Raw genomic sequence first — 11,997 nt, 5'->3', positions numbered from 1 at the left:
CAAAAGATGCAAAACGACGGAAAATACAAGTCTGGGAGGCCAAAAATGACTAAGTGCCGAGCTCCCGCGCCCCCGCGGGACGCGGGGACACTATTTGATGTCTCGCGCCCCAGTGGAACACTATTTGGTGTCCCGCGCCCCCGTGAGACGTAGGGACACCACTTGGTGTCTCGCGTCCCCCCGGGACACCAGAGTCTGCCACGTGCGCCAACTGCCCGAAAACGCATTTTTTGATATTTTCTTAGGATTTGTTCGTTCCAGAGCTTTTCCCAACTGATTGGATATCATCCAAAAACATGGTTAGACCGTTATCAACTAAAGATATAGCCAAATCTCTTATTCTTATCCAAATACCCCGTATCCGGAGCCCTATAAATACAAACCTAGAGCCTCCTTTCAGAGGAGACGAATTATTATCAAGACGAGGAGGTACTGCCGAGTTGGAGAGCAAAAGAGCACAAATTTTAGAGGAGGCTAGCAGATCTTGGCGAAGTTCTTCAGCATAAAGAGTGAGAGTTCGAAGGATCTAAAGCCCCATTCGTCCGTTCCTTGAGATTAGGCTTAGTCTTAATCTCGAAAGAGCTACTGATTTTGCTTGGTCGATTTCAGTGCTTTAAGCGAATACTTCCTTGGTGAAGTAAGAGCTCTGTTAATTTTTTGATAACCGGATCCGATCCGCAGGTGGTCCACGGATAAACCCGGCACATGCAAAGATCCCGCGAAAGCAGTATGTGATAAACACCTGTTGCATGTTGTTTGAAAGAAAGTTGTAATTTATTTTCATTGTATTAAAAGTCTTATAAAAAGGCTATCTTTGTTTTAAATTTATTGTAACGTCCGAAGTTGTAATGAATTCAGTAATGAAAACAATTTTCTACCCAAACATTAGTGAAACTTGAGTGGGAAAGGGGAAGGTCAGGAACCGATGTGGTTCTTAAGGTGACAATGTGCTGTTACAGAGGGTCTGTATGAGCTCCTCAGTGTATATGAAGAACTGTGTGTGTTCTTTATCTTTCTTAGAGGGAAAGCGGGCCCCCCCTTTGAGGTTAAGAGTCTACCTGTATATATCACTATGATGGGGATAAAAGGGTCACTTCTAGCCAAGCATAGGGAGGCGGTGGCAAAGTGTACGCTAAGAGCCGAGTCATCTCTTACTTTACAGGTGTCGGCTGGCGACTGAAGGGGAAGTCACTTTGGTACGGGAGAGTGTGTCTTCGCATTTTCTGGGAAGTGATTAAGAGTGTGACAGAAGGCACGCTGACAGGCTTAATCATCTATCGCTTCACATGTATCGACTGACGACTGAAGGGGAAGTCACCTCGGTATGAAAGAGGGTGTCTCCACATTTTTAGGGAAGTGATTGAGGCCGTGATAGAAGGCACGTGGGCAGCTGACAAGTCATGAAGACCTTTAGGCTAGAATCAAGATAAGGCTTATCCGAGGTGGACTGAGATGCTGACATGTGCTCAGGGGAAGAGACTTGAGGCGGATGTTATTTCTCAATTTAGTCGATAGGAAATGTTCATCAAGTCATCTCTGTGAGGCGCCGAGTAAATGGTCGACTGCCCTTGGTGGGTCGTTTTCGACGATAGGGTCGGCTGATCCTGCCTTTTGTGTCGGCATGAAAGAATGCCGATTTGATGAGTCGGTGTGGTCGAGGCCTCTGTTGGGCTTGGGCCATGAAGTTGATTGGGGCCTTGTTTGCTGAAATGCACTCATCAGTGCTTTGTCTATTATACATTATATTTCTAGCGAATGGGAACACCAGAACAATGGCTAACAAAGGTTTCAAATCTTTATAGACTTAATTGAACTTAAATACCTTATAGTTTATGAAAGTTATACACCTCCACTTGTATCTTGCTGCACTTAAATATCCTAATATTTTCTAAAATTACATATTTGTACCTACTGTCCTGTTATCTAAACGTAAGAATACTCTTTGTAATTTTCCTATATGAGTATCATGGTATAATTCTAGGATAATTCTATGTTTTCTACTCTTTCCATAAATAATTAATAAACATGTACTTGTCTACTAATATATTATTATACATTAGTAATAATTAATATGATGTAGAATTTTACAATAACACTGAAGGGTTTAGTGACCAAGTTAGGCAAACTTGTAATTAATTTATAGCACGAAAGTTATGCACCTCCACTTGTATCTTGTTGCACTGTATCTTGTTGCACTTAAATATCCTAATATTTTCTAAAATTGCATGTTTGTACCTTCTGTCCTGTTACCTAAACGCAAGAATATTCTTTATAATTTTCCTATATGAGTGTCATGGTACAATTTTAGGATAATTCTATGTTTTCTACTATTTCCATAAATAATTTATTAACATGTAATGGCCTATTAATATATTATTTATACATTAGTAATAATTAATATGATGTAAAGTTTTACAATACCATTGAAAGTTTCAGGGACCATGTTAGACAAACTTGAAGTGGAATATAATATAATTAATTAACAATAATAATTAATTTAGTTTAGTTAAGATTAGAATGTGATATCCAAGAAAGAATAAGGGTAATATAGTTCATAAAAAGTTTTTTCACAACTCTTTTTTTTAATGGGAGTATGATATGATTTATGATACCAAAGTCCAACTTACCAATCTAAAAAGGACACTTTTGTTTCGTGGAATTAACTTCAAATTTATTATTTTGAATATTTACAATTATATTGTAGGGAATCATTCCCGTACAAAGCTCAATGTTTGGTTGGAAAATAATTAGTGAAAAAGCTACATAATAATTTTGTAATATAAGGAAACTTGAATGTCAATGGCTATACTATTTGAATTTAAAAAGTTTTTAATTATGTAAAATTATTTTTTATTTTTTAATTTCTCTTTTTAAAGCTTTGCAATTTTCTCTCCCCAAGTTGATCATAACATTTATTAGGAGTTTTTTTTCCTACCAAGTCTATTGGTGTTAGCACGGAAAATTTTTAAAGTGCTACAATATCTCGTTTCTACTATAGTATTCCTCCTCTATGCTATAGTGATATACTGCAGTAAATACAAATATATTATTTACTGGGATCGCCATCCGTGAGTAGATTTACCTTTTTCCTTCGCGGGCTCTCGCCCACCAATCGGTAATTATCGCTAGAGTAATCTACTTGACATTTCTAATTCACTGGGTTGATTATCTTAAATTATCCCCAAATCACAAACCCTTTATTTAACTCATATTTTTCTCCAACCAAATAAAAAACAAAACCCAAAGATCTCAGATCTGCTCCGTCTCTCTCCTTTCTCTGCTCTGTTCGTCCATTCTCCCATCGAGGAATAGGGCAAGGAGAGCCGTCGGATCCAAGATCTGAGCGAAGATGAACGACGCAGATGTTTCGAAGCAGATCCAGCAGATGGTGCGGTTCATTCGGCAGGAGGCCGAGGAGAAAGCCAACGAGATCTCTGTCTCCGCTGAAGAGGTACCAAGTTTTGTATTCACTCGATTTTTTCGACCTCGACCGATTCTTTTTTATGTGATCTCTTTTTGATGAGATCTAGTAAGTCAATTATTATAGTTAGTCTCGTTGCTGGTCCATTCAGTACTTAAGTTCGAATTACGCAGTTAATTGAGGGGGAAAAGAGAGAATTTTTATGAAAAATCTTCTCAAATTCAAGTTTAATTAGAGGCAACATTTTCTTTTCCATCTCTAATCTTTCCATCCCTCAATATGCAGCGATTTTTTTATTTATTTGTATTTTATTTAGTTAAAGATTGTCTGTTACATTCAACTCCTTACAAATAATGTTCTTCCCAAATTCACAAATTTGTTGCGATTTTAAATTTTTTCACTCCGCAAATGTTAGAGATACGCTTTCATACGCCATGATCCGTACTTCCATAAAATTATTTCCCCCCCACGATAAAAGGTGTTCCCCGAGATTTCCCAAGGATTTTTGTGACCAACATACTCCATATGATTGTAATATACTTAAAAGTGCAGTGAGCATCCCCATTATTATTTGACTTATTCTTGAAAGACTTCAGATAGGGGATCTTGATCTTCTACTTTATTTTTGTAGGAATTTAACATTGAGAAGTTACAACTCGTTGAAGCTGAGAAAAGGAAGATCAAGCAAGAATATGAACGAAAGGAGAAGCAGGTTGAAATTCGGAGGAAAATGTAAGCAGCTCAACGCTTGCTCGTTCCTTTCAAATGTAGACTATTTTCTTTCTGATTATCTCTTTTGTGCACGATGTTGTTTTGTTTGTATTTTGTCATGGCTTGATTTGTGTCCCCGTTATATTTTACGATATCAATTCTTTCACATGATAATTTTCTGCATTATTATGATGAAGCAAGCCTGCTTGTTAACACATGCTGATTCTACTCCATCATGCTCTAGTAACGGAAATTTTGTCATATGTAGCATTTTTTCTTTTTCTTATCAAAACCTTAGTTCTAACAGCGAAACTTTTCTAATCCGAAATGACCTAAAGTGGCTCCCCCAGAGTGTTAGATGGAAAGTTTAGTGATTAAAATGTGTGCAACAATTTGTCTCTCATGAATATGATTGTCTTGTGTGGAGGGATATTAATCCCTGCCTGAAATGGTGATATGTAGCTTCATGCTACTCTGATCAATATTTGCTGTATTATCTCTGTGTTTAGTATAATACTGTTCTTTCTGCAGCGAGTTTAGTATAATACGGTTCTTTCTGCAGCGAGTACTCCATGCAGTTGAATGCTTCTCGTATCAAAGTTCTCCAGGCTCAGGATGATCTGGTTAGCTCCATGAAGGAGGCAGCTGGAAAGGAGCTCTTGCAAGTCAGCCACCATCACCATACATACAAAAAGCTTCTCAAAGAGCTGATTGTTCAGGTTGTTAATCTGTTGCACTTACATTAGTTGGTAGTCTATACTTATAAGAACTTGCGGGAACTTTCTTGCGTTCATAGACAAGTCATGAAAAGATATGCATCTATACATTGTTGGAACATTAGTTTCTTCACTGAATGTGAAATAAGAATCTTCATAAATCTTAACTTCATTGGGATTATACTAATATTTTATTAGACAATTTGTTTGTTTCAAATCATTAGAAGAATAAGGAAGCTTATATCAATATTCTTGATTGCTTTACTGTTTCTAGGACAGGCATCAACCAAAACTTTTATTCTCTAACGTATAATTATTTATGAAATAAGTGTTTGATCTTATATTTCCAGAGCTTGCTGAGGCTTAAAGAGCCAGCTGTGTTATTGCGGTGTCGGGAAGCTGACCTCGAGCTTGTTGACTCAGTGCTTCATTCTGCAAAGCATGAATATGCGGAAAAAGCAAATGTGCACCCTCCTGAGATTGTGGTGGACAATTATGTTTTTCTTCCACCAGCTCCTAGCCATCAGCAGGCACATGGGCTTTTCTGGTAATGTGTTCTCTCTGATTTGTGATATTCCTTAACATTTTGAGTATGTTGTTACAAGATGTTAATCAGAGAAAAATTAATCCTTACACTGTACTGCCACATATCGATTCTTTTATGGACCTGCCTTTTTTTCCCTCCAGATTTGACTCTGGTTATTCTGAACAAACAAACCTTACCCTGAACTAGTTCTTTTTTCGTCATTTCCTGAAAAAACCATGTCCAATGTAGTCAGTCGTAATATCTTGTTTGGTGAAATACTATTATGGAACTCGTAAAAGTTTTGTTAGAAATGATCATGATGAACCATTTTATGGTTCTTTGTTTTTATTCAAGTAATCTCTCAAGAAGCTAGTAGAAAACGAGTAAACTAACACTGATTATGCATGTGGCTATCTTTATAATTAAATGTGGTTTATCTTTATTGCTTATTCTAGTAAGACAGAACATTTGAAACTCAGCTTTAGTAGAGGTTCCAGTGCCCCAGTGACAGGCTCATTGGAAATTTCAAAATCAATTTAAATCAAACTAGACAACTTAGTATATGAAATAGAAGTTAAAAAATTGTGAACAATTAACCTATATTTGGTAATCTGGGAATTATCTGTAAATCAGGTGTCTTCTAACCTGTTGAACTTTAACAAATATAGTATGTGAATGGATCAAGTCAGCGGATGACATAAAATATCAGAACATTTGAACATTGAGATTCATGTATCAAATATGGATACTTTTGTGACCAAACCAATAACAAAAAGTCAAAGGAGAAAACAATTGATGTTACCTTTTGGCTTACAAAGACAGCGATCATTTTAAACAACAGCAGCACCACTATCACAGTCACTCAAAGGAAAGGTTTGGTGGTTAAATGTGACACTTCTAACATTCTGTTACAACTTCCTTGTACATATTGATTAATCCATCTTGAATTTGAGTTAACTAAGACTTTCACACTGTTAGAATTTCGGAAGAAATTTGGCTTTTTGCTATTATTCATGGTGAATTGAGTCATTGTTTCTCACTGTAAAACTTGGCAATTCAGCTCTGGAGGTGTTGTCTTGGCTTCTCGAGATGGGAAAATTGTCTGCGAAAACACACTTGATGCTAGGTTGGATGTTGTTTTCCGGAAGAAGCTACCAGAGGTGCTTATTTTTCCCTCTCCGCGTGGTTATTTGTTGATCCTTATCTTCTTTAGGACTTCAATTATCTCTTTGGAATACTGATATCATCTCTTTACTCATGCTATTAAAGAGATATATTAAATTATCATCAAGCTCTATTAGTTTGTATCCTCTTGCTCATTGCTTATGTCTGTTATGATAAATGGCCAATATTTTGTCATAACCAGATGTGTTTTGACCCTTGATAACTGCATTTTACTCACGAACCAACTAATCGAGTTGTCAGCTTATCAATCGTAATCTTAGTTCTAGATCAACTCTTCTGTTGCATCAAATTCTTTTCAACTTGGATGAGACATGTGACAATCAATGGAAATTAAGATACTAAGAAGTAGCAAATAAGAGGATCCTCATATGTCAAACAACTTTTGTTGCCATAGTGGAATACCTTACCATTAGGTATATGTGTATACATGCATGAGTTAGATGTGTTTGTTCTCCAACTATGTATTAATTGCAAGTGCTTAGGCATCCACATCTGAATGTCTGCATAAATTCGTTATCAAGAAGCAGCGAATGGTTAATAAAGAAGCATCCTCTAACAAGTTTTTTTAGGCATGTTTGGAATCAAGTCACCAAATCCTTGACTTGTTATTAACAATCTGCAGGTGTCCATATCTATGCAATTTTTATTCAATTCAATTTCCCATAAATAATAGTAGGATAATTTTTTAAAAGAGACTATTTTTGAAAAATAATAAGCAAAACAGACCCTTTTATGAAAATATTAGCAAAATCGATTTCTTTTTGGCCTAGTGGCCATAAAGAGGTTGATTTTGCAAAATACTGACTTTAAAATACACGGGACTACTAGTCTCGTGTAATTAGTGGTTGCTAATTACAGTTAATCTGAAACGGTCGTCTCGTCTACTTTGTAATGAAATGTTTTAGGTTTAATTAATCACTCTCTTTAAAAGCACGAGTTCGGAAAAATCTTTCGGTAGACAAAAATACCATTGGAATTCAAATATTATTCAATTAAGTAAGAGTAAGTTGATAAATTGATGAATTCTTATTAGATATACATAGTATGAAGATAAATATACGGTTTAAATTAAAATGTAAATCTAAATAAAATTATTAAATGCTAAATTTACAAATCTACAAAATGAAAGGCATATTTGCAAAAACTAAATAAATTAATGAGACAAATAATATCTACCCCAAAAGTCGAACCAAGGAACAACGTAAACCTACAAATGTACATAATATAGATGAGATATTTACAAAAGCCACCTAACAAATTAAAGAGACAAAAGTCATTCTCAAAATTATAAAAAATAAAATTAAGGAAAACAAAAATCATATTCCTTTTAAAAGTACGAGTTCGGGAAAAGCTTTCCATAGTCAATGTTACTCTGTACTATTTTAAATTTCTAATTTATATTATAATCTATCCTAATCATACTTAAATCATATCCTAATACCCCATGAGCTATCTATACCTAAAAAATTTAAATAAGATTAATAAAAAATATGCAACAGCTCCGTAGTATCAGTTTATTACATGGAGTATTATAAAAAAATCAAAACGTTTTAAAATTTAGACAAAAATACTCTCAAAAGTTTAAAATTACGCAAAATAAAAAGCTAAAAACTTAGAACTTGGCAAAGAAAAGAGTAATTATGTCATATTCTTTCATTAAGATATATATAAAATATAACTTATAATTTAAGGTTTACTATCTTTTTTCAGAATCTGAAAATAGTCAAGTTGATACTGGTAAAAAATAGTAATAATAACATATTAAAAATATCCAGTTAAAAAATAAAAATTTAAAAATTATATGACAGATTAAAAATTAATGTTATTATATAAATTAAAGTAACTGCATATAATTTTACCAATATGTTAGAGTAGCAAAAAATATAAGTATCATTAATTGATAGAAGACTAAATTACAAAAAATTAATAAAAGATTATAATATAATGATTTAACATTAATTGATTATAATTTATAAATATTGATCTCTAATGGTAATAGTATTTATAGTGTAATTTTTTTTAAGATATATGTATGGAGAACTATTAAAAAATTTAGAGATATCATTCAAAAGAATCAAGCGGTTTTCACTTCAAATGGAGTTTTTTCATGGAAGATAAAAAAATTACTATGTCATGACTCTGCGTAAGCCAAAAATATAAAATCGCCCTTTTTCTTTTTCTTATATAGTATCACGACCCTGCTTCTGACTTTATTTAGGGGTATGACTACTAACGAATGATCAATTCTTAAAGACACGATCAAAGATAATAATGTAATAGCACTATTAGAATTCAATATCTCTAAATATGAAGGTAGTATATTTTATTACTAAAATTCTTAATAAATGTCACTAAATATAAAATTCACCTTATATCTGTCTCAATTTTATAGAGGAGATATGCGTGTTATCGAAAATTGTGTCAATAATATATATCAATCCAAAGATACAACTTGCTAAAGAAATAAGAGAATAGTAAGTAAACCAAGCAAACATCCATATAACACCGTAAAGAAAAAATATTATATTTTAAAGCTAATATGCAGCACTCTTTTAGAGTAAGTTGTCAAGACAAAAGCATCTTTATTAAGACTCTTTATAAATGCAGCAGAAATTTAAATTACTAATATATACAATCATTATAACATTCGAAAGAGATATGATCTTAGAAAACATACTAGAAAATTCATACAATTATACCTAAGAATAATTTACCAATATACAGACACACTATTGTACCTTTAATGCAACGATAACTACCATTTATCATAGAGTTGAGCAGTGGTTCTATGTTTGCAAAGGTTGCAACAAGAAAGTGGATAGAGATGTTAATAATAAGTGTCCAGATGATAAATGTTATAGAGTCGTCGATGATGTAGTACCAATGTTAAGTGATATCCCTTCTTCATAGAATAAATATATCAAAATATTAATATTATAATCTAAAGTAAATTGACTATGAAAAATATAATGTATTTAGTTCAGATCATTATGGAAAATGACACAGAGCAAATGTAACATTATGACACAACAAAAATTCTTATTGGATGTACAACAGAAGAATTCATTGTAGAGAAAAAAAGATAACTCCTAACCTTATTTAAGTAATAAAATAAAAGCATAAAAAAATTCATGTATATGAAATTAACCTTTATTCTTATTGAAATAGGAAAAAAATCAAAGTCTGTATTGTCAAAAGTTTGTGTTGAACATCAAAAATCTATTCAACTTCTTTGTGAATTTAGACGAGAAGACAAAAGATGAATCAGTTCAAGTAAAGATATCATGCTCCGGCCAGTCTCATATCACAATTGATGTAGACGATGAAAACACTACTCTAGAATTGCCCAGGAAAAAGATAAAGATGAAGAAGGATTGATCTCGACTCAATAAAAAATAAAATAGAAGCAACAAAAGATAATGTTTTGTGAATTGTTATAGAATAGTTTTATTTTTTTTAGTAAAATTTGGAATCTTTAGAAGGGATTTTCATAAACTATTATTGTTATAGAATAGTTTTATTTTTTTTAGTAAAATTTGGAATCTTTAGAAGGGATTTTCATAAACTATGTTTAGTGTTTTCATATGCATATGTGAATGTTTTTATCATATAAAAGTGTACTAGAGTTATCATTAATCTTCAGTTTATGATTTTTTCATTAACTATTTCTGTCATTTTAGCCCACTTTAAATCAATCATCTTGGCTCGTTAGTTTTATTATTCATATTCCTTTTATAATGTTATTTTTTCAAATGTTTTCACTTTCATAACTCTATACTTCCTCAAGTCAAGCTCGGTTTCACGTCGATCCAAATGAAAAAAAAATTTAAATTGGCTTTATTATCCCCTAACAACTCAACTATTAACATAAAAATTTAAACTGGGTGTAGCATATTCAAACAAACTTTAAATAAATAAATAATCAGAGTGTAATCGAGGAACAAATTTTAGTAAGAAAATAAATCAAAACTACTTAATAAAAGTGAGCAAAAATTATCAAAGAGTAACCGAGGAACAAATTTTAGTAAGAAAATAAAGCAAAAATAACTAATCATGATATTTAACCACGTACATTGCGCGTGCATAAAATCTAGTGAGAACTAAATACATGAGACTACTAGTCTACTAGTCCCGTGTATTTTAAAGCTGAACTTTTGCAAAGTCGACCTTTTTAAAAAAAAAGAGGTTAATTTTGCTAATAATTTTACAAAACGGTTGATTTTGCTAATTATTTTTGAAAAATGGTCTTTTTTTAAAAAAAATTCCATAATAGTAATTCAACATCGTTCAAAGTTCTTAAACAATTTTCCCTCTTCTTTTTTCTTATTACAGATTAGAAAGCTGCTCTTTGGTCAGGTTGTTGCTTGATCAGTTGGTGTGACCCGAAGTTCTACATCTGAGCTATCTCAAATCAAAGATCCTAACGCTGCTTCATCAGACAGTGCTAGTATTGTTCATTTCTGATACTTTTTAGTACCATGATTTTTCTTAAAAATCGTAAATTGTTATTGGCTCTCAGAGCAAACAGGTTATATATTTGTTCTGTAACTCTGAAAAATAAAATTAGACCGACTCTCCTTTGCATCCTTTATCCTAAGCTATTTGCAAATTAGCGATATTTTTGTTACTGTGAGATGAACTACAAAATAACATGAGCCTTGGAGCCAAATTGGTATATGATATCGCCCTACTGTCATTGAATTTGTAATAGGTCAAGATCCGGAAACTCAGTTTAATACTTCAAATCTTCGTTACATTTTATCTGGAGGTACCGTAATGAAATTCGAGCATCGAATCTATGGTTGCATCGAATCTATGGTCCACCAGGTTACAAATTGAAACAAGAACTCAAGCGCACTGATGGTAGCCGTTGAACCATTTACACAATGCTTCTGTTTAGATTATTCTTGATAGCCTGCTTCTTCAGAGAGTACGGTCCATGAAACAGACCTCAAACTGGATTATAGTCAGCTTACCGTTGAGATGCAAAAGCTTCGGAGCTTCACGGAACTAAAATCTATGATTATATATCATTGCGATGTAGAAAGTGTTAGGATATAAAACAATATTCCTCATCATAATATCAGAGTTTCGGTGTAGTGGTATAGGCTTTAAGATGATTTCAGAGTAAACTAGATTGCAAATCCCACCGGCCACAAATTTAGGACGGATTTTCTGAAAAATTGATACCGCTAACCTGCCAACACGTGTTAGAATATAAAACAATAACCTTCAATCCTCATCACACAAGATCCGTCATTCATTGTTAACAAGTATATATCGTATATATTCAGAGGTATACAAGTAAATGCAGCTAAGGTAAGGACACGACGAAAACTAAACTAGATCTCAGGAATGAACAGTTATGCAAACAGACTTCATCTGATACGAAAACCTGTATCTAATCAGACAATAACAGTAACCCGATCGATTGCTGT

The 11,997-nt window shown here is 33.2% G+C and overlaps 1 protein-coding gene across 1 annotated transcript; it reads left to right on the top strand.

Moving 5' to 3' along the window:
• Positions 3,205–11,177, top strand: LOC109840653 (V-type proton ATPase subunit E-like). Its single transcript, XM_020409380.1, has 6 exons — positions 3,205–3,451; positions 4,053–4,153; positions 4,695–4,851; positions 5,199–5,395; positions 6,435–6,534; positions 10,892–11,177. The coding sequence occupies exons 1-6, from the start codon at positions 3,350–3,352 to the stop codon at positions 10,925–10,927; spliced, it is 693 nt and encodes a 230-aa protein (XP_020264969.1). The 5' UTR covers positions 3,205–3,349; the 3' UTR covers positions 10,928–11,177.

The sequence above is a fragment of the Asparagus officinalis genome, chromosome 5 (assembly GCF_001876935.1).
Source record: "Asparagus officinalis chromosome 5, Aspof.V1, whole genome shotgun sequence".
Lineage (NCBI taxonomy): Eukaryota > Viridiplantae > Streptophyta > Magnoliopsida > Asparagales > Asparagaceae > Asparagus > Asparagus officinalis.
Note: the sequence above shows the minus strand (reverse complement) of the source record. Positions and strands in the feature narration are given on the sequence as shown.